The 25,434-nt window shown below is 43.5% G+C and overlaps 1 protein-coding gene across 1 annotated transcript in view; it reads right to left on the minus strand.

Moving 5' to 3' along the window:
* SPATS1 (spermatogenesis associated, serine-rich 1) overlaps positions 1 to 25,434 on the minus strand; it is a 27,228-nt gene continuing 1,794 nt past the window's right edge. Inside the window, exons 2-7 of the mRNA XM_014535367.1 lie at positions 22,501 to 22,625; positions 20,830 to 20,991; positions 11,463 to 11,583; positions 10,800 to 10,862; positions 7,963 to 8,078; positions 1 to 660 (exon numbers count right to left, since the gene is read on the minus strand). Of these exons, the coding sequence (XP_014390853.1) occupies positions 596 to 660; positions 7,963 to 8,078; positions 10,800 to 10,862; positions 11,463 to 11,583; positions 20,830 to 20,991; positions 22,501 to 22,625 (652 nt within the window). The 3' untranslated portion in view covers positions 1 to 595. The remainder of the gene's footprint in view (positions 661 to 7,962; positions 8,079 to 10,799; positions 10,863 to 11,462; positions 11,584 to 20,829; positions 20,992 to 22,500; positions 22,626 to 25,434) is intronic.

The following is a 25,434-nucleotide window of genomic DNA, read 5'->3' on the forward strand; positions in this document are numbered from 1 at the left end:
CACATGTGGCTCGCAAGCCACAGTTTGCCGACCACTGGTCTAGGGGGTCTTGTCCTGTGACATCTATTCCTAAGTCTAGTCCTAGCCAATCTTTTGACCTAAGAGCTGAAATATTCAAGTCATTCAAGTTACCTATAACCATTAATTTAACTGGGTAAGCACGATTCAGATTGTACACCTTTCTCCAGCCCACATTGTAAGCCCCTGCAATTTGCCAGATCCCTAAAGCAAATAGAACTCAGTACATGATGGTTATTAAGACAGCTCACAGTTTTTAGAATCAGTTTCAAGGGGATATGTCCTGGTATGGCCGTTCAAGTTGAGTTGTGTTCGCCCTTAACCCGTGTGTGATGGGTCCAACCTCACTCTACAGTCCAAACAGCAGTCTCTGTGGTAAGCAAGACAGGTAGGATCCTTTCCAGGAGGGTTCCAACTTGTTTCCCTTCCAAGTCTTGATTAGAACAAATATAGTCTTCTGGTCGATGGTGATGAACCGGAAACTCAAGAAGAGGGCTTTGGGTCAGGAGGCCTTGGAACCTGAGAGAGATTAAAGTAGAAGAGATACCTAGTACATAGTTCTTAAGAAATTTGGTCCTTAGTTTCCACTGTAGGAAGATGTTGAGTCACTCCGGAGCCCACGGGAATCAACTGCAGCCAACTCTAGGTAAAAAAAAAAAAAAATTTTTGATTAAAATTTAAACCCTAGGAAGATTGTCAAACCCATTCTACCAATAGATTATATAGCATTCAAAGTGACAGAGAGTATTAAACACAAACATAAGCTAGTAAAACTCCAGTTCCCCCAATTAAGCTTACTTTTTAAAAAATATCTGATTAATATAACATATAATAATTTATAGAACTTTTGCTTCAGAAAAGGACTAACCAAAATAAGGTTTATAACTTCATTTTTCTAACTTCATTTGTCCTTGGGTGCAGTCAGCAAATGACACTAATTGGATTTCTGCTATCAGTCTCCCTGAGTACATTGATATAAGCTATTTACTCTCTATTTAGGGAGGCAAAATGCAAATCATTTACTCTTAAGTGTCCTTGGTTTAGGGAAAATAGGATTTACTAGATGGCTCCAAATTGCTGTTTAACTATTTCAATTTCCCCATTCTACTTATCCTCGCTTACTGGCCTGTATTATTTATTCAATTTCTTTTCAACATTTTTTTTACACACATTAAATAACCAGCTTTAGAAACCACTTTCTTTCTCCTTCACAATGCATTTTCATGCCTCATGCTTTCTCTATTATACCAAAACCATAATTTTAGAATTCTTAACCCTTAGAAACTTAATTTTTAGGTGGCATGTAAGTAATTAATATTCCTCAGATTAGCAATACATTCACATTTTAAGAGATATCCTATATAATAAAGCACTAATATGCTAATTAGACCAAACAACAGAATGACTGTCTAGTCTACCTTCCAGACGACCGTCTGGATGACCTTCTGGACAAAGCCGGGGATACGAGGGCCAGCCGAGGCAGCCAGGGCTGCGAGGGCCGGCCGGGGCTTCGAGGGACAATCTCCTTGCACAAATTTCATGCATCGCGCCTCTAGTCCTATATAATAAAAGCCTAATATGCAAATCGACCAAATGGCAGAATGACTGGCAGAACGACAGGTCACTATGATGCACACTGACCACCAGGGGGCAAACACTCAATGCAGGAGCTTCCCTCAGCCCTCAGGCCCCAGGCCAGCCAAGGCGGGTGCCAGTGGGGGCCCCCCAGATCGCCCCGCCGGTCACCCCACACAGGGAGGCGACCAGCAGTGGCAGCGGGGGGTGGGGCTGGTGAGCAGGCAGCACCAGGCTGGCCAAGGCAGGTGCCCCCAATCTCTCAGCCGGTCACCCCACAGATCGGTCCTAATTGCCAGCCAGGCCTAGGGATCCTACCCTTGCACAAATTTTATGCACCAGGCCTCTAGTTTCAAATAAAATACAAGATTTATTCATTAATAGATTCAAATCCATCCTCTATATTTTCCCTAAGAGGCAAACTCAAATTAATTAATGTTTCAGTATCCTGTTACTTCGAAATATTTAGATGTTTATTATTTAACCCAGCAACGCTCCAAAGCCTGTAAGTTATCAAAGACTTTGGGAAATGATGCGTAGGCCCAGGATGCCTATGAGGCTGGAGAAAAGGGCGGGGGGAGAAGGGAGCAGGCCCCGCAGCCAGTTCCCAGACCTCTAGCCGCCTGGATTCAAAACTGCCACATTTTTCCTTAGAGATAACATGCTAAGGTTTGGGTGATGAGTTCAGCTTCTGATAGTAGCCGGACTGTTAAGTAAAATGTTCTTTGGGAAGGGGGTGAGAATGTGGCCTTGGGATCTAAAGGCTCAGTGAGGGGTCCCTTCCTTTTTCTCTGTGACCCATATGCTCCCTTTCCCAGATAGACATACCCAACCTTCAAATCAATCCCCCTTCTTTTCCTGAGAAAAACATTCCCAAGATAGACATTGACTCGGGTCTATGTATACACTTGTGGGCCCAAAAATGGGTCTAGCTGGTCAGCTAGGCCACGTGGGTCTTCCAGCAGAGGTTTTAACTCTGTTGTTTGTTTGTTCGTTTGTTTACACTGCTCCAACTCCTTTCACAACCTAGAAAAACTGGTTCCTGGTGGTGCAGAGGCCTCAGGACTGGTTGGAGCCTTATCAGGACAGCCCTCCTCCTGAGGGGGAGGCTGGGATTGTAAATCTTGGATGTTCCCTCAGATTGTCCCCCGGTCGCATAGGGAGGGAAAGGCAGGACAAGGGATCTCATTTCTCTGTCTGCCCTTGTTCTCTTTTAGGCTTCTCTACTTTTACAGGGAAAGGGATGACTGGCCCTTTCCTCCAACAGAGAGCATAGTCAATCTCTTCTTGAGTGACTGGACTTTTATTATTAACATTATTTATAATTATTACTGAAAAGCTTTATCATAAGTCCCTCATTTTAGTTACATCTATTTATTATATCTTAACAACTATAAGATTTTAAAGCCAATTATTACCTAAAGCATTTTCTTGACCAATTTTGTAAGAGGGATAACTCAGTGTGAAAGTACTATTTTATTTTTCTCTATAAAAACAGGACTGCCGCCTGACCGGTTTGGCTCAGTGGATAGAGCGTTGGCCTGCGGACTCAAGGGTCCCGGGTTCGATTCTGGTCAAGGGCATGTATCTTGGTTGCGGGCACATCCCCAGTAGGGAGTGTGCAGGAAGCAGCTGAATCGATGTTTCTCTCTCATCAATGTTTCTAACTCTCTCTCCCTCTCCCTTCCTCTCTGTAAAAAAATCAATAAAACATATTAAAAAAAAAAAACAAAACAGGACTGCCCCTACTTTACTGCTAGAGGGTACTTCTACAGATCTGTTCCTCCCAGTGTTATGGGGAAAAACAGAACATTGATGACTAGTTATGGTTATGGGAAGTATTAATTATACTGTTAACTATGATTGCCCTTTCTGTTCAAAGAAAGGACATACCAACCTGGCTGGGAGTCGTACGCCTCGGGACCTGGGAGTCACCCTTGGAATGCATTCCATCCTCATTCAAGAACTGCCTATTATCATGGAAGCATTAACCTTGTTGCCCAACCCAGCCTGCATAGCTTACTTCCCCATATTCATAAACCAGGAAAGAGCGAATAAAGTCACTAAAAGATAGAAAGCCAACATTACATTACAGACACACAGACAGAAGTCTCACTAGCTAAGAGTTTCTGGTGGCTAACACCCTGAGTGGGAGAGCAGGAAGAGTCCCCAAGATTAACGATTCTTGGCAGCTGATGGGACATTCTGCAATCTCTGTCACGTGTTCAGCCTAACCATGCATAACTGGGCTTCCCCAAAGCGGGACTTGCCCCATCTTTAAACAAATTAAACAAACAATGAAGAGACATAAAACATCAACAGAAAAATTCTTTCACAGGCACACACAACACACTAAAAGTTTACACCACAGAATCCCCTGCATTAAGAACCACTAAAGCAGAGCAATCTCTTCTGTCCCTGGTTCAGGAACTGCCCCTCCCCAGAATCTCGGCATTCTCCCAATGGACTATTTCAGAGGAATGTATTCCCTAGGCCTAGAATTTCTGTTTCCCATCCTCGGTAGGTCCTTTGTGATTTTGTACTCAACCTCCTATGTTGGAGGTTTCTCATACTCCCCGAGATCATCTTCGTCTCCCTCTGGCCACTTCCCTCGCAGGAGAATGGAACCACAGATCAGAACTCCACACTCACTTTATGTCCAACACACATCCCAGTCACATATACCTGACCTCCAAGGATACACAATCACCACAGTAGTACTCAGTCCAATTTCCCACCTTGGCTCACGCATGAGGTTACCTGACTGCCGCAGTTCTTGCTTGGGCCCTTCCTGCGTTGCTGGCTGACTCTCGATCCCAAGCTTGTAGTCAGCCCAGGGGTAATGGCTGTCCCTCCTCACCAAGGCCACCGCAACTTGGCAGCGGAGCACACTTCCTCAGAAGAGGGGTCCAATTTGCCCCATGACGACCAATGGTATCCCGGACGAGCCCCCAAATTGTAAGAAATAAGGCGAGTCCCCAAATTCAGAGGTCCTGGTAGAACACAAAGCATACTCAGGAGCCAGGCAGCAAGGCAGATTGTTCCCCAATCACATAGGGTGGGAAAGGCAGGACAAGGGATCTCGTTTCTCTATCTGCCCTTGTTCTCTTTTAGGCTTCTCTACCTTTACTCCTGCAGGAGGGCGTGCAGCACGTGGTCTGGGAGCACGCGCACATTGAGCAGGCGGTCTGCTCTGCTTTTTAATCCTGACACACACAACCTGTCCCTCACTCTTGATTGGAGCTCAGGCTCACAGCCTTTCGTGATTAGCTAATTCAAAGGGAGGGGTTGGCCCCCAGGGGAGCTGCAAGTCACGCAGTCCAAAATGGCGGCTGTCTAAACTGTTCTTTGACAGAAAGGATGACTTGTTTATTCTCACACTTAGTCTCCTCAAAACACCCACGGGTGAGCACAAACATGTGCGTGAGGGTGAGTGATGGAGCTCTTCACCTGTCAGCAGTCAGGAGTGCCATGGAGGAAGGCCTGGCCACGGAGAAGTAAGTGCCCACAGAAATTCACAAATCCAGTAAAAATTGCCCTGATTTCCAGGGGATGGAATGTGGCCCTGCAACTTCAGAAATGTATGCATTTGATAACATGTTTAAATCATATCTACTCCGGCTTAGAGTAGCACCTAGGAATTATATAGACCTCTTGGAAATGTAAAGACGACTACAAATCTTCTGAAACTGTATTTTGGTTGTTTTTCTTAATCCCTTTCCTGTGTGGGACTCCTGCCCTCCAGGCAGTTTCCTGTTCCACGTGGGTAATCCCATCTGGAGTTTCCTGCAGAACCTTCGTGTTCATCTACTAGTAGGTTGTGTTCTCCATTATCCGCCCACACAGGACACTGCAGTTGACATACTTAAACTTTAAGTAACAGAAGGACACAAATATTAGTTTTTACAGAAGTCGATGTTTTTGAGAAAAATCTGTTGGCAATCTCTTTTTTTCCTGTTTCTACATTATTTCATTTTATTTTCTTTCCTGGGTTTTGTTGGGGAGCAGGGTGGGCCTTGTATCCCGGGTAAGAGAATCAGCACAGAGATACGCTGATGCTAACCTGAGGGGGGTCAGGTGCAGTTGCTGGCAGTAGCCACATGTTTTATGCTCATTGTCTAAAGGCATGTATGACGAGAGCATGAATGTGCCGTGCTCTAAGCCTGCCTCATCGCTTTGGCTGGGTCTGAATGACACTGTTGGAATGAACTTGGTTATTCATAAATAACTGGAAAGGAGCAAATGGAAGGCCAGATTTTATAGGAATGCCATTGTGCAGCTTTGCCAGACAGCTGCAATACAGATGCATGCCCAGTAAAGTCTGGGTGACCTAGGGAAGGTACTTGCCTGTCCATCACACCTGGGAACAGGTCAGTGGCCAGAGTAGACATGGCCACTGCAAGTGCAGGAAGATTTGAGGTACATAAGCACCTAAACTAAGGAATCCCCTCTCTTGTTGCTCTTGCTCCCTTGCTTGCTCAGGCCTGACACCTGGCCTGCAGGACCCTCACGCACCTGCATTCGCCCACAGCCATGTGGACCCCACATAATGGACTAAGGACTACAATTAGCCTAATGCTACACCAGACCCAGTTCTACCATGGAACGGAAACTCTGGACACTGGCTTCTTCACTCTTAGCTCTGCTGAATCCCCAGCTGCCCATCTTCCAGGATGGTTTAAGGGAAATGGGACTTTGCAAACCTAGAGATGTAATTCCATGCAAATAAAGATCACTCATCCTCCTGTGCAAGTCTCAGAAAATATTCCTTCTCGAGATATCATAAGGACCCAACCCCCAGCACTCAGTGGGGAGAGGGATACCCAGCTTCCACCAAGAACATGAAGACAATGTTTGACAGGAAAAGAAATTGTGTCTCATGTCTTGGGCACTCTGAGTCTCTGCATGGGCCAAATTCTCTCTTTCCACTCTAAGGTTTTAGGGAGGTCAGATTTGTACCTTTCAGTAGCCAACCAGTGGGGTCTCAGTGGAGAAGGAGATTGGCTATGAAAATGCTGAGTCATTGGTTTGACTGCTGAGAGTCACAGCCTGGCTGTACAGGGGTGGCTTTTGTATCCACCTCCTCCAAATGTTTGCTTCTTGCCTGATTGATGAGAGATCCTAAGACTCATGGCTGGTGCTCACTGAGCTGTCATCCTGCTTGGCTGTGTAAGCAGACAATACAGAAGTGGGGAATGGAGTACTAGCATTAATTACCTGATGGAGAGCCAGCCTTCACGTTTTTCTGACATGTATTGAGTGGATAATAGAGAAAATCTCAAAAGGAATTAATGAAATAAAAATAATTTTACCAACATTAATGAAAGCTCACATGTCTGCATTTTACCATCAATTTGAGGGCATCCTTAGAAAATTAAACAGAATAAAACTGAGTATTGACTGTACAGTGGGGGTATTGTATCAGTGTTAAAATTCTCTGAATTTGATATTTGCATTGTGGTTGTTGGAGAATATCCTTGACCATAGGAGATATATACTAAAGTTTACAGGTGTGGCGGGGCAAAGGGTTATGATGTCTGCCACTCACTCTAGAATAATTCAGCAAAATAATAATAGCAATAATATGAGAGAGAGCATGCATACAAATTTGGACGGATGTCAACACTCATAGAATCTAGGTGAAGGATATGTAGGTATTTGTAGATTCTCGCAATTTTTCTGTAAGTTTAAAAGTTTTCAAAATATAAAGTTAAAAAAGGCAAGGCACAGTGATTCCTTATCAAAGTCAGACATTTGATTGAGAACAGCCACACAGACAGATGCAATCAACTGGAAGAGGCTCCCCAGAGGGCCCGGTGCATGCCCTCTGGGCCTGTTTCTCTCAGGAATGTCTTGGAAGGTCCAAAGTACCTGTGGACAGAGGCATGGAATTAAAGGTTGTGTTCCATTAAAAGACTGAATTCTCTGCCCTAGCCAGTTTGGCTCGTGGATAGAGCATTGGCCCGTGGACTAAAGGATCCAGGTTTGATTCTGGTCAAAGGCACGTACCTCATTGCAGGCTCGATTCCTGGCCCTAGTCGGGGTTCATATGGGAGGCAACCAATCAATGTGTCTCTCTCACATCCATCTTTCTCTCTCTTTGTTTCTCCCTGTGCCTTCCACTCTCTAAATATCCATGGGAAAAAATATCCATGGGAAAAAACAACAAACAAAAAGACTAAGAGTTCTCAACCAACACACTCAACCCATGAAGTGGGGCCACCTGGGACCACCTGGGGCAAAAGACACCATCCACTCTGGGAGAGGCTCTTCCTTTTCTCCTCTCCATGGAGAAGCCGCTCAAAAGCCTGCTCTTCTGGGCTGGCCTCCAGTTTTTATGCTATTTTTTTGAAGGTTTTTTTAACCCACCAGTAGAGTACAAACTCTGTATCAAAGGGATCGATGACTGCCAACTGTCCAGCTCCTTAACTTCTCTTATCTCATTCTTCAGCATGTTGGCCTTCTCCTTTACCCAGAAAGGCAAGCTGTAAGGAGAAAACAACACCCTGAGTTTGCATTTGTCTGATGCAAATTTATAAGCATGGTCAGTAAGAAGGCCTCCAATTTAGAAGATCAGTGTCAACATAAAACACCATGCCAATTGTTCACCAGTTGCCCCTGCCCCACACCCAGATCTTTCTTCTTCTGCCCTTCTCTGTCCGGGAAGCTGACCCCTGCAGCTGTCATTAGCTTGACTCCTCTCTGAGTTGGGCTTGGCTAATGAGAGGAACCAACTGAAGATGAGAAGGTGAGGAGACAGGGTGGGATATTTCTTACCTAGTTCCTGCCCTGTCTCCTGAGGTACCCCAGTTCTGGCAGGGGCCACATTCTCCACTGCCACAACTCCTTCTGAACAGCCCTTCTACTCCCACTGCTCTGCAAACCATGATTCCTCCTCTTGCTACTCAGCGTAGGAGTAGTAAAAGCTTCCCACTGCCGGGAGCCCCTGGGTGCGTCACCCTCCCATGTGAGTTCTCACAACTTGCTCACACATCTGTAAACACTTCCTTCATTAAACTGCCTTCAGAATCCCAGCTGAGTGTGCCTTCTGTTTTCTGCTGGGACTTCAGCTAATGCAAACACCCAGGGTCCTCCCAGATCTGTTGAGATTTGAAATGACATATTCTGGGCTGGGCTGTGTGTGCAGCTCTATCAGGCAGTGAGACTAAGAATGTTTTTATGTTTTGGTAGCTAGAACTTCCATTCTTTTAAGGCAGTGGTTCTCAACCTTCTGGCCCTTTAAATACAGTTCCTCATGTAATGACCCAACCATAAAATTATTTTCGTTGCTACTTCATAACTGTAATGTTGCTACTGTTATGAATTGTAATGTAAATATCTGATATGCAGGATGGTCTTAGGCGACGCCTGTGAAAGGGTCGTTCGACCGCCAAAGGGGTCGCGACCCACAGGTTGAGAACCGCTGTATTAAGGAGAAATGCACCATGGGTGGGGGAAAGCCCTGATAGACCTGTTGAGGGTAGGGAAGAGCCTGCAAGGAGAAAGAGAAGTACCATGTAGACCAAAGCATGTCAGACTCGCAGCCCGAAGGCCACATGCAGCCCACAATGAATATTTTTGCGGCCCAGCCAATATAACGATATGTAAGATACGTTTTAATAAAAATTTCATAACTTAATTTTTACAATATCCTGTTCTACATAATTATTAATAACGAACTACAATGTTTGTTAATGACCAATTACTATAACTGTGTTGCATTCATTTCCTTTACGGGCCTTAAGCGCAGGTGCACCATTTCTCTCCACTACTGCTAGCAGCAAATATTTTAGCAGCTGATGGCCACGTCATTAGTCTTTACTGACTTGTTTGGTGTGCGCAACAGGAAATATTTCGATTTCGGAGAACAAGAAAAATAGGTTTATTTGCGTTACGCTTATTAATTTGTGCAGTTATTCAGTGTCTGGTAAGTTAATGTTCAAGAAAAAATATTAATTTTTATTAAAATGTACTATTATTTTATGTTAATGATGACTCATTTATTTCAGCCCTTTGTATTGAGCATGTCTCTATTGAAATAAACCTACGTTTCTTTGAAAACTGAAGCTTTTGGATATTTTTGCAGCCCACATAAACTTAAACCTTGTTTATTTGGCCCATGTTAGTCTTTGAGTTTGACATGCTTGATGTAGACAATATTGGGCATGAAAGTTATCATTTAAAGCTATCATTTAAAGACAAACCCAAATAATAGAAGCCCAAGTAAAAATAGCAGAACAAAAAGTAATATACTGACACTCTTTCTAGGTTGGAACCTTACTTCAGTAAGTAAAGTTCAGAATGGAACTAAGCCAAAATATGAAATCAGATGAATGATACTTTATTCAAATACAGGAATACTCCAATGGCTTCCTCTCTGCCTTTTCACACTCTAACCATCCTCCCTGAATGCACTCATTTAAGCATGTGTCTTTCTTTGCCAGCACTCTCGTATGTTTCAGAAATCAGGGACCTTGTCTTTTTGCTCCATTTACGCCCCCCCCCCACACACACACACACATAGTGCATACCTAGCACACCACCTGGCATCTGGTAGTTTGTCAATCATATCTTGTGAGCAACCCAGCTGTCAGAATCCACAGAGACTTGCCTCCAAGTGTCTCACCAACAACCCTCTATACAAACTGCCCTGCCTACCTGCTGGGATTCAAAAGGTCCCTGTGTGTTGGGTGTCTATGAGTTCCTCCATAGGAGAAAATAATAATTGATATTTTCATAAAGATCCTATATAATAAAAGCCTAATAGGCTAAGTGTCTGGTTGTCCAGTCATTCATTCAACCAATCAAAGCGTAATGTGCTAATGATATGCTAAGGATGCTAAGGCCGCTCAACCGCTTACTATGATGTGCACTGACCACCAGAGGGCAGGAGCTCAATGCAGGAGCTGCCCCCTGGTGGTCAGTGCGCTCCCACAGGGGGAGTGCTGCTCAGCCAGAAGCCAGGCTCATGGCTAGCGAGCACAGTGGCAGTGGTGGGAGCCTCTCCTGCCTCTGTGGCAGCACTAAGGATGTCCGACTGACGGGTTAGGCCCACTCCCCTAAGCCGTCAGTCAGACATCCCCCAAGGGATCCCAGACTATGAGAGGGCACAGGCCGGGTTGAGGGCCCCCCCCCTCCAAGTGCACAAATTTTGTGCACCAGGCCTCTAGTAGGATAATAAAAAAAAACATGGTGGGAGAACTCACTTGGGAATTGGTGGAAGAGGCTCAAGTGGAATAAATGTATCAAGTTTCTTTTCATAAGGCACTCTGAAAAACAGAAAGGTGGTCATAAAATTGACTTGCATCTACAGCAAAGAGGTCAATACATCATTGCGTTCAATAAGATGTCTTATTTTCTCATTTTAATTGTCATCTATGGGCTTTAAAACTGTAAGGGCCGTAATGCCTATTTTATAATTTTTAATGAACATCATTAAATCAAACAGTTTATTTTTAATTGGTATTTTTAATGTAATACACCAACTATTTTTCTTTTAATTTAATGACACTCCCTTTTTCCTTAGTCACTTTGGTCTAAGTTTAGTTCCAAGTATAAGTGAACCCAACTAGTAGTCACTAATCAAAAACCTGATTCCGTATGAAAATAGAAAAGTCTTAAAAGTTGTGGTAATAATAATAGGAGTAAAATTAACAACCACTTTTTGTAGTAAAGATCCTACATATAATTTTAATTATATACTCATATGTGTGCATACATTAATGAACTACATATGGACATTTTTAGGAATTTTCACCAACCATGTTTTATTGAGATCTACCCTTTTTAAAATGGAATTTATATGTAGTAAAGAAAGATACAAGTCCTTTAAATTTAACTAAATAACCCTAGTATTAGCATATACTTACAATGAAAAATTCACTGGTGGGAGAGTTGCTCCTACTTTGTAGAAGTCCTTACTCTGTTCTGGGTACATATATGGATTATCTCCTGGAGTTAACGTTGGGATTCCATTCCTGGGATCAATATCTGTGAACGATGTTTTAAAACAAAATCATTAAAATGACTAAAAATGATCTACAGATTTGCTTTAAGGATTGATGTGATGATGGAAATAAGATAATGTAGTGCTTTATTGTGAGGTACATAAGGGTGTCTTAAAGTTCTGTTTATACTTGGCTTCCCTTGAGAAGATGACAAAAGTGTGAGCCTATGTTGGGGACATTTTCTGAAAGGTGTTATGATTACCTCACCTTGGGAAAGAAGAATAGCTAAGATTTGGATTAAAATGAATGATGAATCTGAGACATCTCTGCACAATGAGCAAAAACTCTGGCTTAGCCCAGCCGGCATAACTCAGTGGTTGAGCATCAACCTAGGAACCAGGAGGTCACAGTTCAATTCCCGGTCAGGGTACATGCCCGGGTTGCGGGCTTGATCCCCCGTGTGGGGTATGTAGGAGGTTGCTGATCAATGATTCTCTCATCGTTGATGTTTCCATCTCTCCCTCTCCTTTCCTCTCTGAAATCAATAAAAATATACATTTTTTATTTTTTAAAATACATTTTATTGATTTTTTACAGAGAGGAAGGGAGAGGGATAGAGAGTTAGAAACATCGATCAGCTGCCTCCCGCACACCCGCTACTGGGGATGTGCCCACAACCAAGGTACATGCCCATGACCGGAATTGAACCCAGGACCCCTCAGTCCACAGGCCGACGCTCTATCCACTGAGCCAAACCGGGCAGGGCCATTTTTTAAAAACTCTAACTTAAGTCTTTCATCCCTGAGCATGAGTGCCCTTTGAGTCCCCGAATCCTATAAAGCTTGAGAAGCAACTGTCTTTGGGGCCGTGCCTCTCAGGGGGAAAATAGGTAACGAGAGTCCTGCTCCTCCCTCTGCTTCAAGTACTGGGGCTGTGCTGCACCAGGAGGTGGCCTTCCCCGTGAAGAGAAGCCACACTGCTTATTCGGCTAGAACTATGACACCCAACTCAGCCCCTTCCAACACCCGGGAACAAGTAACAGATGAGTAATCACTTGAGCTCGAAAGGAGACAGCTGGTACAAGATAGTCACCTAAACCCACCTATCCGACACCAGATGCAAGAGAGAACAAGCCTGGACCGCAAGACAAACTGGCCTTGGGATCATGTTACGGGCCCCGGACTGAAGTGGTCCGTTTGTGCTCATCAAAGCCCAATAAGACACGAACAGGAGTTTGCAGCCAAGAAAGGAAGGATTCATTAAGGAGATGGCACCATGCCCAAGAGTCACAAGTGAGCTAATGCTCAAAGACCTGGCTCCCCGATGGCTTCCAGGCGATGGATTATATAGGGGAAAAACCGTCAATCATGGTGGCTGAAGGAGTTAGGGTCATGTTCTCTACTGATGGGTTGAGGCTAGGGGTAATTGATCGTTGCATCTGGTCCTGATGTTAGCCATGGAGTTCTTCTTTCTGAATTTGCAAGGATTTGTTCAGTGGGATCTGTTCTGCTTTTCTGGGCGCTGAGCTAACAACTGAGGCCAAGACATTATCTTTTTTTTTTTTAAGCAGCTCTCTTTTTTTATTAATTAGTTTATTTATTTGTTGTTGTTCATCTTCACCTGAGGATATTTTTCCATTGATTTTTAGAGAGAGTGGAAGGGAGGGGGGGGGAGAGGGAAACATCGAGGTGAAAGAGGCACATCGATTGGATTCCTAACACCAGAGCCTGCAACCGAGGTACGTGGCCTTGACTGGAATCAATGCTCTTTCCGCTGAGCCAAACCGGCGAGGGCTAAGACATTACCTTTAGTTTGACTGAGAACTCTGACTCTGTAGTCAGTAGGCCAGGACCTTGTTCCTAAGACTAGTGGATGCTGACCAGGGCCTCACTGACCCGAGGCTTAATGAGTAAGCAAGGGAGAAGGAGGTGAGTGAGTCAAGGCCCTGGGTGAAGCCAGTTTGAGTCAAAGGGGAAGGGCAGATTAAAGAAAATACGGTCTCTGGGCTGTTACAATTAGAAGCAGGGCTAGAGGCACCCAGTGAACAGGACTCATTGTCTTCCTTTTAAATGCTGGTTTGGATATCACTCAACAACTGTACCTATGAGGCGAGCCAAAGGAAGAGCTAGGGAAGGTTTTTGATAAACTGCTTCCAACTTTCCCAAATTCCTCCACCAAACTCAGAGAAGCCACCTCCCAACAGGTGGAATTACTGGAGAATTTAATTATTTTACCATTCTCTTTCAAAAGCCTTTTCAATTGCTACGACTCTTCACCTAAATTTTTTATTAGCTCTTAAGAGTAATGCAATCGCATCAACCACACCCCCGTGTGGAGTGCCTGCTGGGTCTGAGTGCAGAGGGTTCCAAGCAGGGTGAGTGGAGTGACCCTATCTTTTGAGTCCCAAACCCGGACACTGAGAAGTAAAGAGGAGGCGACAGCAAGGGGTGGTGAGAAGGGCTGGGACTTTGGAGTCAGTCGTGCCGGAGTGCAAATTCAGTTCTGCAGTTGCTAGTTCTGTGCCCTCCAGCTACTTATGTAACTTCCCTACGCCTTTTTATAAATTGTTTCCTTCAAATGTCCACTTTGCAGAGTCATCAGGAATACTTAATGAGAATAATCTGGCCCCATAGTAAGCACTCACGTAGCATTTGTTATTATTATTGGAAATCAGGACGAGGCTAATAGCACCCCCATTCCAAATCTGTTTTTTAATTTGGAAAATGCGATTGCCATCTAGCAAAGGTATAAACCTTTGCCTAGGGAATCTTATCTAGATGGGGAAATAAGACATGTATATAAGGAAGTTAAAGAACATTATATTAGGTGGTAAATGCCATATACTATAGGATAGTAATCCTAACATTTTAGCACACCTTAGCATCCCCTACGGAACTTGTTAAAAATGCTACCCCCTAGATCCCAACCTAAGAAATTCTGTTTCAGAAGATCTGGAATTGTTCCCAGAACCAGCATTTTAAAAAAATATATATTTGTATTGATTCCAGAGAGGAAGGGAGAGGGAGAGAGAGATAGAAACCTCCATGATGAGAGAGAACCATCATCGGCTGCCTCCTGCACGCCCTCCACTGGGGATCGAGCCCACAACCTGGGCATGTGCCCTGACTGGGAGTCGAGCCCTGACCTCCTGGTTCATAGGTCAACGCTCAACCACTGAGCCAAGCTGCCTGGGCCAGAACCAGCATTTTTTTTAAAATATATTTTTGTTGATTTTTTACAGAGATCTGGGCCAGAACCAGCATTTTTTTTATATAATATATTTTTATTGATTTTTTTACAGAGAGGAAGGGAGAGAGATAGAGAGTTAGAAACATCGATGAGAGAGAAACATCGATCAGCTGCCTCCTGCACATCCCCTACTGGGGATGTGCCCGCAACCCAGGTACATGCCCTTGACCGGAATCGAACCTGGGACCATTCAGTCCGCAGGCCGACGCTCTATCCACTGAGCCAAACCGGTTTCGGCGAGAACCAGCATTTTTTAAAACAAACTCTCAGTTGATTATGATACAGGTGGTCTGAGGACAACTTCCAATCTACTAAATTTTACAAGATAATGTCAGCAAGCAGAAAGAGAACCAATGGCTTGTGTCCAAGTATAAGATGTTACTTTTAGGGAAAATCTCCCAAACAACACCTCTGAGATCATATGCTTATTTAAACTATCTATAATAATAAAAGGGTAATATGCTAATTAGACCAGATGGAGCTGGGCCGGAGAGAAGCCCGGTCCCAGATGCCAGAGGGAAGCCTGTGCTGGCAGCTGGGGGAAGGAAGGCCTACTCTTGCAGGAATTTCGTGCATCGGGCCTCTAGTTAGGTATATTATGGGATCTTGATATAATTTCTGAGTATTCCACAAAAACAGGTATCAGCCCAAAGTGCTGGCCACTGTGTATCAACAGCTGATGGATCCATAACACATCGTGCTTGTTTATGCTTTCAGGTAAACCAGCCAATCTCCTAGCAAGAAGGATGTGCAGGAGGTAGAAAATTGACATACACATTAAAATTAAAGATCCGTATCAAGGAGCAAACTGAAATCAATAAAAAAAATATATTTTTTAGAAGGCCTTGGTCGGTTTGGCTTAGTGGATAGAGCATCGGCCCTCGGACTGAAGGGCCTGGGGTTTGATTCTGGTTAAAGTTGCAGGCTCGATCCCTGGCCGGGGTGGGGGCGCATGCAGGAGGCAACTAATCAATGTGTCTCTCTCACATCGATGTTCCTCTCTCTGTGTCTCTCTCATCCTTTCCACTCTCTCTAAAAATCAATGGAAAAATATCCTCGAGTGAGGATTAACAACCAAAAAAGAAGTCATTGCACAGTCACCTAAGAAGTAATCAAACTAAGACAAACCAGATATCAGTTTACAAGATAGTTAGGTATATTATGGGATCTTGATATAATTTCTGAGTATTCCACAAAAACAGGTATCAGCCCAAAGTGCTGGCCACTGTGTATCAACAGCTGATGGATCCATAACACATCGTGCTTGTTTATGCTTTCAGGTAAACCAGCCAATCTCCTAGCAAGAAGGATGTGCAGGAGGTAGAAAATTGACATACACATTAAAATTAAAGATCCGTATCAAGGAGCAAACTGAAATCAATAAAAAAAATATATTTTTTAGAAGGCCTTGGTCGGTTTGGCTTAGTGGATAGAGCATCGGCCCTCGGACTGAAGGGCCTGGGGTTTGATTCTGGTTAAAGTTGCAGGCTCGATCCCTGGCCGGGGTGGGGGCGCATGCAGGAGGCAACTAATCAATGTGTCTCTCTCACATCGATGTTCCTCTCTCTGTGTCTCTCTCATCCTTTCCACTCTCTCTAAAAATCAATGGAAAAATATCCTCGAGTGAGGATTAACAACCAAAAAAGAAGTCATTGCACAGTCACCTAAGAAGTAATCAAACTAAGACAAACCAGATATCAGTTTACAAGAAATACACAGGACAGATCTAGCTGGAAGGGGGGTGGGGGGCGGCAGGGTGAAAAAAAGAAAAAAGAAATACACAGGACAGAGGAACCTGCCAAATATATCAAGGAATGTAATCAGCTAAATCCTGACTGTGGCAAACTCTAGACTAGGGATAAACGAGTTTCCTCACCAGATAAATTGCAAGGGAAAAAAGGAGGGGGACCTATATATTACTTAATCCTCACCGGAGGATATTTTTTCATTGATTTTTAGAGAGAGTGAAAGACAGAGAGAAATACCAATGTGAGAAAAACACTTTGATTGGTTGCCAGGCCGGGGAGGAGTCTGCAACTAAGGCATGTGCCCTTGACTGGAATCGAACCCAGGACCCTTTGGTTGGCAGGCCAGTGCTCTATCCACTGAGCCAAACCAGCTAGGGTGGAACCTATATATTAAAAGAGACTTTTCAACTAATTTTGAAGTGTGAACCTTATTTAGATCCTAATTGAGACAAACTATAAATATTTTTTAAATTATGGCATTTGTGAAGCAATTGGATATTTGAACACGGAATATTTGATGATATTAGTGTGAATTGTTGCTGTTTTTCTAAGCTATGAGAAGGGTATTGTGGTCATGTTAATAAAAATAATCCTTATCTATTAGAGGTACATACGGATACATTTACAGATGAAACTATATGATGTCTAGAACTTGTTTTAAAATAATTCCTGGGGAGAGGGGTAAAATGAAACAAGGTTAGTCACATGTTGATCATGGTTGAAGCTAAGTGATGGGCACATCTGGTTACATTATGCTCTTCTCTCTACTTTGGCACATGTTTGAAAATGTCCTTACTAAAAAGTTTTCCTTTTTAATGAAGGTAATCGGGGTTACCACTAGAGTAGGGGGAGGAAAGATGTTGTATTTAGGGAGGGGCCTATTGGAGGCTTCAAATATAAAGATAATATGCCATTTCTTAAAAGGAGTGAGAAGCATATACGTGTTTTGAAATTTTATTCTATATAGTCAATAAATGTACCTCAGTATTTATTTATTTTTAAACATAAAAGGAATAAAGGAAACGAAATGATCACAAAATTTAGGATAATGTTGAGTTAGGAGAGAAGTGATGGGTTGGGGTTAGGACTTGGATCATATTGATAATCTCCTTCACTTTTTTAAAATATGTTTTTATTGATTTTAGAGAGGAAGGGCGAGGGGGAGGGAGAGAAACATCAATGATGAGAGAGAATCATTGTCATCTGCCTCCTGCACGCCCCACACTGGGGATTGCGCCCACCACCAGGGCATGTGCCCTGACCAGGAATCGAACCGTGACCTCCTCGTTCATAGATGGATGCTCAACCACTGAGCCATACCGTCAGGCTCCCATTCACTTTTTATTTTTATTTTATTTTATTTTTTTATTGAGTTTTTACAAAGAGGAAGGGAGAGGAATAGAGAGTTAGAAACATCGATGAGAGAGAAACATCGATCAGCTGCCTCCTGCATACCCCCCACTGGGGATGTGCCCGCAACCAAGGCACATGCCCTTGACCAGAATCGAACCTGGGACCCTTCAGTCTGCAGGCCGACGCTCTATCCACTGAGCCAAACCGGTCAAGGCCCATTCACTTTTTTTTTTTTAAAAAAACTTTAATATATGATATCACGCTATGTTTAAACTTCCACAGCTTGCTTCTTTTTTGTTATTGTTAATCCTCACTGGAGGATTTTTTCCCCCATTGATTTTTAGGGGAAGAGAAAGAGAGACTGATGTGAGAGAGACACATCAATTGGCTGCCTCCCTGCCCCCCTCACCCCCCCCCAACTGGGGCAAATGAACCTGCAACCCAGGTACATGCCTTTGACTGATAATCGAACTCTCGACCCTTCTGTGCACGGTCAGACGCTCTACCACTGAGCCATGCCGGCCAGGGCATCCCATTCACTTTGGCTACACACCGTCACTGGCCCAGTCCTGGTCAGCGAGACATGAGTGGGAGAAGGTCTCCTAAGGACCACATGGTAAAACTTTTCCTTCCTCCTAAACGGGGATGGCAACAAGAGAGTTTCCTCTTTTTCTGGTCGTAAATATAGACATGGTGCTTGGAACGGCAGCAGCTATCTTGTGACCATAAATGATAAGCATTTTTGATAAGACAAACTCCAACACTATTATGAATGACAGCGCCTAAAGACAGAATGAGCCCATATCTTTGATGACATTACTGGGCAACTAGACCATACAGGCCACCTAGATATCAAAACTTCTTGTTAGACACATAATAAATATCTTATGATTTAAGCCTCTGATAATTTGGCTTTTCTCTTACTTGCAGCCAAGAGCATTCCTAAGTAATACACACCTAAACTTGGTCCCTTCTTGGTTTTTCTCAGTTGTTTCAGATTTAAACCAGTTGCCCTGGCCAGCTTGGCTCAGTGGATGAAGCGTCAGCCTGCAGACTGAAGGGTCCTAGGTTCGATTCCAGCCAGGGTCACATGCCTGGGTTGCGGGCTCAATCCCCAGTGTGGGGTGTGCAGGAGGCAGCCAATCAGTGATTCTCTCTCATTATTGATGTTTCTCTCTCCTTCTCCCTTCCTCTCTGAGATCAATAAAGAAATATATTTTTTTAAAAAAACAGTTAAATCTGTCCTTCTTGTTCTACCCTACGGCTACATCTCAGTTGGGAGCGGGAAGTAGGGGTGTGCACAGCAGGCTTACATGACTTCCAGGCTTTGGGTCCTGGGCTACTGTCTGCACACCACACTGGTATTTGCTGCTCGCCTTATCTCTGCTCCTCTCTGAGAGTTGGCATTTATTTCTGTTGTCTGCTAAAATGTGACATCCAGTCTGAGCCTCAGGAAGCCATCCCCTCCACAGTGCATCAGGTGAAGCATAAGTTTATTCTCGTAAGATCCCTGGCTTGATGATTCATGGTGCATTACACCGTGGCCTCCCGCATGCCAGGGTGAGCTCTCCTGGCTTGTTCTCTCTCTTTCTCTCATTCCCTCACTCCTTCATTCTGTCCCAACCTCCACAGCCTTCACAGGGCACCGAAAGGCAGCTATTCTTCCCCACCTCCTGGGTGGGCGAGCCCTGAGGCTGGCTTTCTGTCCATCCATTGCCAACAGCTTTCACTGCCTCCAGCTCAGAGTCAGGGCAGAGGCCACCTCCCTCTGAGGCTCAAGGTCCTCCCCCAGCCACACTCTGAGGCAGAAGCCCCCGCTATTTTCATGTCCAATCACCAACTAGATTTTGATCTCAGGAGTTGGGCTCCTCAATGTCCCCCTATCAGTGACTATCCTATCTCCTCTAGTCTGGCTTTTGATGTAGTTTATACCTAAACAAAATCCTTGGGTTTCAAAGCTATTTGTTGCTGATATGAGTTTAAAAGCCTATTTTAAAACAAAACAAAAAATGAGAACTTCCTATTTCTTTCTCTTTGTATTCCTGCTACAGCGATTCTATTCATCCTTGAAGCTGTGGCTGCCTCCCACACTGGTATTTCTGTAGAAGAGTGTGCCATAAAAGGTCTGCTGGTACTCAGCAACACTTTAGGGTCTTTAATAAATTATGAGACACAGAACTCACAGAACAAGTTAGATGATAGATAGATAGATAGATAGATAGATAGATAGATAGATAGATAGATAAATAGATATGCTCATGACAATGACCTTTAATTAAATAAGCTGAAGTAATACACACTTCAGGCTAAGGTGTATGGGATGTTTTCCTTGTGAAAAAATCAAGTACAGTGTACATGCATGTGACAGACAGCATCTAACTAAAACATACATGATTTCCTTCAAACTCCCGTGAAGGTTTCTATTAATAAGTATCTGAGAGAACTTATCTGCTGGCTGAAATGTCACATTAGCATTTCATGAGATTCAGAGAAAAACAAAAATGTGGATCAGCGTCTGCTATGAGTTCTTTGCTGAAAAGTGCAGCCTGCCAACCATCCCCTTCACTTGCCTATCATCCTGGCTGCACTGGCTGGCACAGTGGCCTCGCAGGGCTGCCCCGGCCACGAAATGCTGGGCCTGCAGAGTCACCACTCAAGGGTGTTTTCTTTTACATATATATATATTATTGATTTTTTTACAGAGAGAACGGGAGAGGAAGAGAGAGTTAGAAACATCAATGAGAGAGAAACATCGATCAGCTGCCTCCTGCACACCCCCTACTGGGGGATGCGCCCGCAACCAAGTACATGCCCTTGACCGGAATCGAACCTGGGACCCTTCAGTCCGTAGGCTGACGCTCTATCCACTGAGCCAAACCGGTTAGGGCTCAGGGTGTTTTGAGGCGTTGCACAGTTAAGGCCCAGGGGGGCCACATTACCATATTTCTTCCTCCCGAGGCACTTGTCCACCGTCCTCTCTGCCAGAGACCTCCTGTTGCCGAGGAAGACGCCCTGGAAGAAGCACTGCTTCCCGATGTGGTAGGTGTGGATGTTGCTGCTAAGCCTCGGGTAAAATGTCCACTCTGGACGCTGCCCGTCTTCTGCAGGACATCAGAAAGCCTTCCGTTAGCACCGCTGCCAGCCCCAGAATGCAACGGGACGACAAGAGGTCGAGAAAACTCCCCGGGCACCCTCCGGCTGTACACCCGTTATCCACATGCAGAATTCCTTGGTCCTACATCAGGGCAGGTTGGCCGCTGTGGGACTAGACACGAAAGGAAGGGAAGTGGGGAGAAAGCTAAGAGGCCTCTTTTTTTTTTTTTCTTTTTACCCTCTCCTCCAAAAATGAAGCCAATTTTTATGGCTGGAAGTGATGTATGGGTTGGGAAGCTCAGAGACAGTTTTACAAGCACCTGTGGTCCAACCTTCACGCTGATGAGCGGGTAGGAAGAAGGAAATGCCCATCAACCAGGGAAGGGCTGGGCCAGATGTGACAACTTAACTGGGTGGAATATGGTGTTGGCAGCAACAGTGGCATATGCATGCACGACAGTGACACTGGCATATGTGTACATGTGATTATGCAAATGAGAAAGGCTGCTGCGAGCCCTCAGGCAACTTACTGAACCTCTCAGTGCCTTTGTCTCCTCATCCTATACTTTCTCTATAAAATTGCTAAAGGGGTTTTACACAATAAAAGATCCCCTGAAAGCTCTATGGTTGCTTGAGAAGCACTTGGGCTCTGTGGTCGCCAAGAAAGAACAAAGGCTTTGGAAGCAGCCAAGTTTGGGTTCTGAGCCCATCACTCTACTCGCTCGCCATGTGTGCTTGTGGTCACTGAATCTCTCCCAGCCTCAGTCTCCTTCTGTATGAAATTATTAGCCACATGGATCGATATGTATTGACACAGAAAGAGCTTCAGGATCTATTTTACTTTGAGTGAAAATAGTTTGTATACTATTTTCTACTAGTGAAAATATGGTCGAATACTACCACCCATCTATCTATGCATACGAACATATGCATTTCACATTTTTGGAAGAATAGCGTATATATTAAACTCTTCACAGATTTTGGGCAGAATGGGAATATTGTTGGAGAACACTGGGGAAGAGGTTTCTTTATATATTTTATATATTTCTTTTTTTTAATCCTTATCCAAGGATTTGTTTTATTGATTTGAGAGAGAGAGAAAGAAAGAGAGAGAAACATTGATGTGAGAAAGAAACATTGATTGCTTGCCTCCCATATGTGCCCTGACTAGGAATCGAGGCCACAACCTAGGTATATGCCCTGATGGGGAATCAAACTCGCAACCTTTGGTGTATGGGACAATGCTCCAACCAACTGAGCCACCCAGCCAGGGCTATCTACTTTATTATTTTAGCATTTTGATACTGTTCTTTTATGGTTTTTTTTTATATAAAGGCATTTTATTTTTGAAGAACGTGTAACAATGTTTTCCCCAGCATAGTTGTTGTGAGAGTTAGAGATGAAGCGTGTCAAATGCCTGGAGCCTAGTGGGTCTTCGGTGCGTGGCGCCCAACAGTATGGCGGACTCCTGGACGGACCCGGGCTTGGAGGCACGTGGAGGAGGACCTAGGACTCACTTGTCTGCGGCTTTAGCAGGCTACACTCCTTGAGGTATTTATCCTTTTGGATTTCAGGCAGTGAGGTTTCAGAGGAGTGATCAGAATGCGAGCCGGAGGATTTCAGGTCCAAATCTGCAGCAGGGCTGGCAAGGAAGCGGAAGGGTTAGGGTCTTCCAGGTGCTCGGGCTGGTATTTAGAACCCGATCTTACACATCTTACACCAGAATTACCACCTTCACTTATGATGACTAGGCCCACCCTTCCATACACACCCGTGAGCATGTAATTCATTTATTCACAATTTGAGAGACCAAAACGTATTCAAAAGACACATGCTTAAAAACAGTTTGGTGGATTCTCAAAAAATGTGATATAGAATTACCATAAAACCCAGCAATTCCACTCCTGGGCATTTAGGGTTTACCCAAAAGAATTGAAAACAGAAGCTCAGTGGGTTGGAGCATCGTCCCACACACCAAAAGGTTGCAGGTTAGATTCCCCATCAGGGCACATACCTAGGTTACAGGTTCAATCTCCGACTGGGGTACATAGGGGAGGCAACCGATCAATGTTTCTCTCTCACATTGATAGATCTCTCTCTCTCTCTCTCCCTCTCTCTCTCTCTCAACATATCCTTGGGTGAGGATTTTAAAAAAAGAACTGAAACAGACATTCAAACAGATATATGTACATAAATATTAATTGCAGCTTTATTCATAACAACCCAAAAGTAGAAAACACTCAAATGTCCATCAAAAGATGAATGGATAAACAAAATGTCGCGTATACATACAATGGAATATTATTCAGACATAAAATGGAATGAAGTTCTGATATATACAACACATAGATGAACATTAAAAACATTATGTTAAGTGAAATAAGCCAAAACAGAAAAGGACAAATACTGTATGATCCCACTTACATGAAGTATCTAAAATAGGTAAATTCATAGAGACAAAAGGTAGATTTAGTATCAGGGGCTGAGGAGAGGGGAGAATTGGTAACTATTGCTTATTAGATACAGAGTTTCTGTTTGGGGTGGTGAAAGTATTTTAAAAATAGTAGTGATAATTGCACAACACTGTAAGTATAATTAATGACACTGAACTGTACACTTAAAACAGATAGCCCAGCCGGTGTGGCTCAGTGGTTGAGCATCAACCTATGAACCAGGAGGTCACAGTTCAATTCCTGGTTGGGACACATGCCTGGGGTTGCAGGCTTGATCCCAGTAGGGGGCGTGCAGGAGGCAGCCAATCTATGATTCTCATTTATGTTTCTCTCTCTCTCTCCCTCTCCCTTCCTCTTTCTGAAGTCAATAAAAGCATATTTTAAAATAAATAAAATATGTATAAAATGTAAATGTTCGGCTATGTATATTTTACCACATTTTTTTAAAAAAGGGATGATGTACTGATACATGTTACTACATTGATGAACCTTGAAAACATTGTGTTAGATTTAAAAAGACACCAAAACCCACATATTGGTGATTCCATTTATATGAAATGTCCAGAATAGGCAAATCTGTAGAGATAAAAAGTAGATTAGTGGTTGCCTAAAGCTGGGGAGTAGCAGACAAAAAAGATGCATGTTCAATAAGACCATTAAATGGAAATTAAAAAGCAATAACTATGAAAAGAAGAGGACATAATCAAAATCAAACCTAGATTGAAATGGTTCTATAATAACGGAGCAGTATGCTTGGTACTGAACTTCTTGGCAGTCGAAAGGACCTACAACAAGGTACTGTGGGTGTCAGCAGAAAAAGCAGCTGGTGTAAGCAGCTTTGCATGGGATGGATGGCCTTGGCCAATGTTTTCAGTATCTGTTATCAAGTCATGGGCCCTTTTTTCATAAGATTACATCACCCTTATATTTGAATAGCTTCAAAGCAACTTCATATGCTTGTGTTTGCTCCCTACCAACAATCTTGTGATGCAGGTTGGGCCAATAGAATCATTTCCACCTAAAAGGAAAATGAACCTTCAGAGAAGTTAAGGATAAAACACACCTAGGAAGGGTCAGAGCTTGGTCTGCAGTCGCACTCTAGACTGGTTGCCTAAAAAATCATAACAAATCCTAGTACAATAACTCACAAATTTTAAATAAACATATCTTTGAACTTTGGTAGGGTGCAGATAGAGCAAAAAATAAAAATACAACAACTCAGAACCTCCAGTTCAGAACATATGGTCATTTTGACAGTGGGATAAAATAAATCTCTCCTAAATATTTTTGAAAAGGCTTTGCTGAACAAACTGCATAAAAAGATTGCAAGGATGGAGGACACTTTCTAGAAGAACATTAGAAGTATTCACCTACTTTGTTTGCTGCACAAACATTTATCTGAATACATTTTGTGGTGGGCAGTGTTCTAGACACTGGGGATCCAAACACAGTCCCTGGTCTCAAGGAGCTTAGCATCGAGGCGCAGAAGACATGGACAGATAAACAGGTGATGGTGGAAGAGTGAGTAAATACAGCATGGGAAGAAACAGGTTTTAAAAAGAATAGTATAATATGATCTTAATTGTGTCAAATAAATGCATATTTATATGAATAAGAAATCGGAGTCTTATTCCTATGCATATTAAAAACATCACTATCCTATCTAATAAAAGACAAAAAGGGTAATTAACCGTACCTCCGCTACACTTCCCATTGGCTAATCAGCAAGATATTCAAATTAACTGCCAACAAAGATGGCGGCCGGCAGCCACACAGCTGAAGCTAGCAGGAGGCTTGCTTGCTCCAGTGATGGAGGAAGCCAAGGTTCCCCACCTGCCGTGGCCCAGCTCTGAGCTCCACTCTAAGCAACAAAGTTGCAATTATAGAAGCTAAACAAACCCCAGATACCTGCTTTCAGCAGGCCCTAGCCTCGGAGCTGGAGCGGCAACAAAGTTTCAATTATAGAAGGTAAATAAATCCCAGAATTAAAAAAAAAAA

This window comes from Myotis brandtii, unplaced genomic scaffold (genome assembly GCF_000412655.1).
Source record: "Myotis brandtii unplaced genomic scaffold, ASM41265v1 scaffold143, whole genome shotgun sequence".
In the NCBI taxonomy this organism is placed as follows: Eukaryota; Metazoa; Chordata; class Mammalia; order Chiroptera; family Vespertilionidae; genus Myotis; species Myotis brandtii.